This window comes from Carcharhinus amblyrhynchos, chromosome 30 (genome assembly GCF_965287045.1).
Source record: "Carcharhinus amblyrhynchos chromosome 30, sCarAmb.v2.hapA, whole genome shotgun sequence".
Classification (NCBI taxonomy): Eukaryota; Metazoa; Chordata; class Chondrichthyes; order Carcharhiniformes; family Carcharhinidae; genus Carcharhinus; species Carcharhinus amblyrhynchos.
The window spans coordinates 2,408,825-2,414,824 of record NC_137353.1 but is presented as its reverse complement, the minus strand read 5'-3'; the positions used below and the strand labels follow the sequence as shown (position 1 = coordinate 2,414,824).

Below are 6,000 nucleotides of genomic sequence, written 5' to 3'. Positions count from 1 at the left end.
TTCTTCCATTGTTACCAGCACTGTATGAAATAGGTTTATGGATTCCAATTCTTAAAGGCCAACACAATCCAGGGTGCCTCCTGATATTTAACCCAAACTTGGATCATCTAAGCTTCTTACCACGTTCTGCTCATGAGGTTCATCTCCATCATAAGGCACTTCCTGTGCACTTGACCTAACTCCTAATGACACAATTATCCTCCGCGCGATGTTCCGCAGTATTGTCAATGCTTCACTTTATTCAGGCCTGTTCTTCCACTCTGCAAAACTTGTGTCTTAGCATCGCTCCTCAAAGAAATATCCAACCTCTCACCATGTTCTGATCACTGCTGCCTCGAATACTCCCAAACTTTCTGCCTTGTAATTCTGTGTTTGTACAAAAACAACATCATTGTCATTGCTGGTTCCTTAAAAAGAGAATGACTTCTCCCAGGCTTCAAGGTTTCTCTCTCTCCAGGTGACTCAGTTTCAGTTCTCCTGGCGCCACAGACTCATTGGGCAGAAAAGGCAAGAATTAGACTGACAAAGTGGGGGAGTGGGGAGGGGAGTTTAAAGTCAGGTTTCTTCACTTCTTACTTCTGCTTTAATTGTTTCTGTGCAATGGCAGCACGGTGGCACAGTGGTTAGCACCGCTGCCTCACAACGCAGGGACTCACGTTTGAATCCCGGCTTGAGTCACTGTCTGTGTGGAGTTTGCATGTTCTCCCCATGTCTGCGTGGGTTTTCTCTGGGTGCTCTGGTTTCCTCTGATGTCTGGGTTGGGTGGATTGGCTGTGCTAAATCGACGCCAGTATCAGAGGGATTAGCAGGGTAAATGCATGTGGTTACTGGAATAGGTGGGATTGTGGTCGGTGCAGGCTTGATGGGCCGAATGGCCTTCTTCTGCATTGTAGGGATTCTATGATTCCACTTAGACAGTTACATGGGTTGGATGAGCATAGAGGGGTATGGGCCAAACACGTGCAATTGGGGTTAGCTTAGTTTTATAAAAGGGGGCAACATGGACAATTTGGGTCAAAGGACCTGTTTCGATGCTGTAAAACTTTATGACTCTATAACTGAGTCTATGCATTTAGTTTGTGTTGTGGCTTTTTGGATGAGGTGCCACCAGATGGTACATGGGAGATTCCTGCCCCATGTAACATTGACTCCTTTTCAATGAGGCTTTCAAAGTCTTTTAAACTCTGTCCCTGTTTGAGATCAGATCTTATCCTTAAGTCATGAAAAGAGGGTCTGCTTTGAAGGCCAATTATTTTGCATGCAGATGTAGTGTCCTGATGAGCAGAGCTGGTTCCACATCCTGGTTGTGCTGCTGGGGGGAGTTGGCATCAGTGGGGGCACCGGAGTTTGTTTGCCTGTCTTGCCGTTTGATTTTGTGTATCCGGCAGAGACACTGTTACTGGAAATTCTCTCAGGCGCGGAGGTACCATTGGAAAATGATCCAAGTCTCACTTCCATTGAGAAGGGTAGTGACAACAACAGCCTCTGTCATCTTATAGAGATCTCTGCTAAAGCTGGAGTTTGAAATAATATTCTTCCAATGATATAGAAAGGAATGATGTATGGGGAAGTAATTAATGGATTAAGATAAGTTAAAATAAATAATAAAATCAACAGAGAAATACAAATAACCGCTACCACCCAGATCACCAGTGGTAACATTTCAATGCATCAGATTGAAGTATTGGCAAGTGAGATAAAATACATGCAGTGCAGGGATCGGCTGCTGTGTTTTCTACAGGATAAGCTATTATATTTCAAAAATTATTCCATTGGTCTAAAGCATTTTGAGACATTTAATGACTGTTGGAAGGGTTCTAATAAATGTCTTTCTATTTTTAAGCCATCAAGCAAAGAGTAAAAGGGTTTAACTTACCCAACTAAAAGAGAATCCCTAATTGATAAATCTACCTAATTTTCAACATCGTGTGAAAACACATCACTTTAACTCTCTTCAGAAACTACCATTCTGGCAGGTTTGATGCCATCTAAATTAATGGAGCTTCACCCATTGTATTGTATTAAGCAAACTTCATAGAGTCCCTACAGTGCAGAAGGAGGCCATTTGGCCCATCGAGTATGTACTGACCAAAATCCTACTCAGGCCCTATTCCTGTAATCCCACATATATATCCCGTTAATCCCCAGATACTAGGATCAATTTAGCATGGCCAATCAACCTAACCCACACATCTTTGGACTGTGGGAGGAAACTGGAGCACCTGGAAGTACAGGGAGAACATGCAAACTCCACATAGACAGTGAACCGAGACTGGAATTAAACCTGGGTCCGTAGTGCTGTGAGGCAGCAGTGCTAATCACTCTGTCACCCTATCTGTTTGACAGAGAAGGGAAAATAAACAGGTGTGAGGACACTGGGATTAGGAATGGAAGGTTGTGTCCACATTGTGAATTAAGATTGAAATTACGCATGGCTATGAAAGTTAATCTTTTAGTTTCGGTGGATGAGAGAGAGCTGGACATTGACTATCTACAAGCTAATTAGCACCATTAAAATCCAGCTGAACTGCCCTCAGCTATTCTTCACAACCAGAGCAATTTCCAACAGGACTTAATGGACAGAAACCTTGTCATTACTGATTCCATCTCCAGAGACCCAGAGCCAATGATGCTAATTCACTTTCTGCTTATTACTGCCCAGCCCTGGTCCGTAAAATCAGCACAGAACTGGCATAAAACTCAGAACTCTGTAGTAGAATCATTTCGGCCCAAAACATTAACTTTGTTTGTCTTCACAGTCACCACCAGACCTGCTGAGTTTATCCAGCATTTTCTGTTTTTATTTCAGAACACCCCATGTCTATTAAATGGGTGGCAGGGGGTTGGTGTTATTTTAACTAAAGTCAAATGGGCAAGCAAGCAGCTGACTGGAGAGGGGAAGGTCCAGCACGTTTAAAGGTTTATTCTCATTTCCATTTTACTGGTCAGTTCTCAGCCCTTGGCCAAAGTCCAGCTGGCGGGTGGGATGAGGGGGGTGCGGAGGGTTGGTGGAAGAAGGATTCAGCATGGCTTCATCAACAGAGCGAGATGAACAATTCTGGTTCCATAGAAGAAAGTTTGAAACTTGACCTTGCGGGCAAGTTTCTTCTTTCAGACCAAATGTTACTGAACACTCGCTGAAATGTCAATGGGATTCTATCCACTGCACGACATGCCAATTGACAGAAAGGATCAGATTGACTCAGGAGGAGGCTAAAATTTCCACTTCTGTCTTCAGTAAGTGCAGCAACACAAAACAGATTAATAACCGGATTTAAATTAAAGGATTATAGCAAAGACCCAAGATCAAATCCCAATCATGTTTTTCCTTCTCTAAACAATGCTCACAGCACTCTGCAGCTAACCTCTTGATGACTCACTGATTTGATCCAAACGGCTGAGTAATAAGGTCAGGAAGGGTCTATATCTGATCTTTGACTGTGGTTGGATTAGCCCTTGGTTAGTGTAACAGAGATGCTCCAGTGGCCACAGGTTAGTAAAGAATGAAAATCTGTCGAGGTTTCTGGTCCTCACTGCCGTGCAGCCCAATCTAAACCAGGCTTTGTTGGGTATTGTGCATAAGGGTTAAGGCTTGGTTGTGATGTTCCTTTCAGTCATCAAGTGCAATAATGCTGGGTAGCTGCCCAGCCATGCCCATCAAATCACAACTCAGTAATCAACAGCTCAGAAAACGAGAACAAAGAGTGTAAGAGAAATCACAGAATCTTGTCTGTGTGGAGTTTGTATGTTCTCCCTGTATCTGTGTGGGTTTCCTCTGGATGCTCCAGTTTCCTCCCAGTCTGAAACATCTTTGGAGTGTGGGAGGAAACTGGAGCAACCGGAGGAAACCCATGCAGATACGGAAAGTGCAAAGGGCCATTTGAGCCTGCTCCGCCATTAATTTTGATCACAGCTGATCCCCCCTTCCTTCCCCCCAAGAGCTATATTTAATTCTTTCTCAAAATCACACAATGTTTTGGCCTCAACTACATTCTGTGGGAGTGAATTCCACACATTCACCACTCCCTGGATGAAGAAATTTCTCCTCACCTTAGTTCTAAAAGGTTTACCCCCTCATCCACACAGACAGTGACCCAGGGCCAGAACAGAACCCGAATTCTGGCGCTATGAGGCAGCAGTGTTAACCACTGTGCTGCCCATACAGTGGAAGTGTTTTAAAAAAATAATCGGTTCACATTTGGGAGAATTTCTAATATTCTGTTGAATATGTGGCTTACCATACTTTTGCCAAAATGAGAATTTCCTCCTTTAACCCCATCATCTCTAAAGGAAAGATCGATCCCAGAAACACATTCTGACAGTGTCAGTAATACGTCTCGAATTACTCAAGTACTATCTTACCAACCAGTTTTCATTCTCTCTCCTCAGAAAGCAAGAGGAGTTGTGTTTAGTAATGACATGTAGCTCTGTAATGATATAAGTAACAAAGAAGAGTGGATATGTGTCAGTGTATCAAGTCACCAACCAATGAGTCAGTCTGACAACATACAGGTATAGACTACTCAAATAATGCAAGACACAGTTTAGCAATGATGCTGCTTTTATTTCTAACGTTGGTTTATTCATGTAATGTCATTGTATAGCGTACAGCAAAAGCAGGATGGATTTGTTTCACCTGCTGCTCAGATATTCATTCCACAGCATCATCCCCAAGCAGAAACATCCTGGAACACTGCAGGAACAGACCAAGATGCAACTTCACATAGCGTCAATTTCCAAAGCAAGTTTCTGTCACAAACTGAAAGAATGGAGTTTCAAAATGGCAAAACTTTAAATAAAATATAGAAATGAATGAGTAACTGTGTCAGGTTTTATTTGAAAACTGCAGTGGCAGTAACATTATTGGCAACTTTAAACAAAGTTGGCAGAATATTGTTGAATATGCTTGGTTCACAAACATATTCTTCATTAGAGTATTTTGCTTACTCTTCTAAATAATTAAGACTTGGAATCATATAATTCCTACAGTGCACAACGAGGCCATTCAGCCCATTGAGCCTGCACTGACGACAATCCACCCAGGCCTATCCCCGCAATCCCACATATTTACCCTGCTAATCCTCCTAATACTAACGACCAAATTATGGCCAATCCACCTAATTCACTCATCTTCACCATTCACTAAATCACTTTTTTGATTTATGTCAGTGACTTTTGTTACATTGCATTGTGGCCCAATTTTGTTTGCTCCCTCCCTCCTCTCGAAAGGTGCTGATTCAGACTGGGGTTTACGCTAGGAGGTTCTCTCCTTCATGCAAATAGACAAGCCTCATTTGGGAGACCAGACAGTCGATTCACATGGACAATTGTGAAGAGGTCAGTACATCGAGGAAAGATGATGGGTGAAAAGAGTGCTGAAAAAATAACTGAATAACCTGCTGGGGTAACCTCTTAGTTGTGAGGATGTCCCAGGATGAATAGTAGTGACTTGGATAAGTTACCAGCGGGTCCATGAAATTGTATTCCAGCCAAAATCAGCAGGAAGAGAGTTAATGGTTTAAAATAAGAGAAACCCCCAAAAGTAAATACTGCAAACTAGGGCTAAAAGATTGTGTGAGGCTATCGGATTACGGTGATGTTGCAGGCATCCACGTTTAGATCAGTTTTAGCTGGGTAAACAACCTTTAGGTTTCCCTCCACATCTACAACGCGCACTTGTTTCACAATCAGTTCAGGACTGGCCATCTTATTCAAGGTCAGATCCACGGCTTCTCCGTCCTCAGGGATGTCATTGGTAACTTCAGGCTCGTTGTCAGATACAGATTCTTGGTCTTGGTTTTCAAAGGTGAATTTGTTCAATTCTGCCATCCGCTACATTAAAAATAAAACCACACGCAGGTCAAGGCTTATGGTTGTCTGCACAAGTAATAACATTTCAAAGAAGTTCACTGAAGCATTTCAGATTGTTCTGAGACACAGGGGATGTGCTAAACATTGCAACCACCCAAAATAAGAAACACACAAACTAGGCCATCATAT

General features: G+C 42.6%; 1 protein-coding gene across 1 annotated transcript in view; it reads right to left on the bottom strand.

Moving 5' to 3' along the window:
- Positions 1-4,543: 4,543 nt before the first annotated feature.
- lrrc47 (leucine rich repeat containing 47) overlaps positions 4,544-6,000 on the bottom strand; it is a 33,917-nt gene continuing 32,460 nt past the window's right edge. The window contains exon 7 of the mRNA XM_080215213.1: positions 4,544-5,832. Within this exon, the coding sequence (XP_080071339.1) occupies positions 5,581-5,832 (252 nt within the window). The 3' untranslated portion in view covers positions 4,544-5,580. The remainder of the gene's footprint in view (positions 5,833-6,000) is intronic.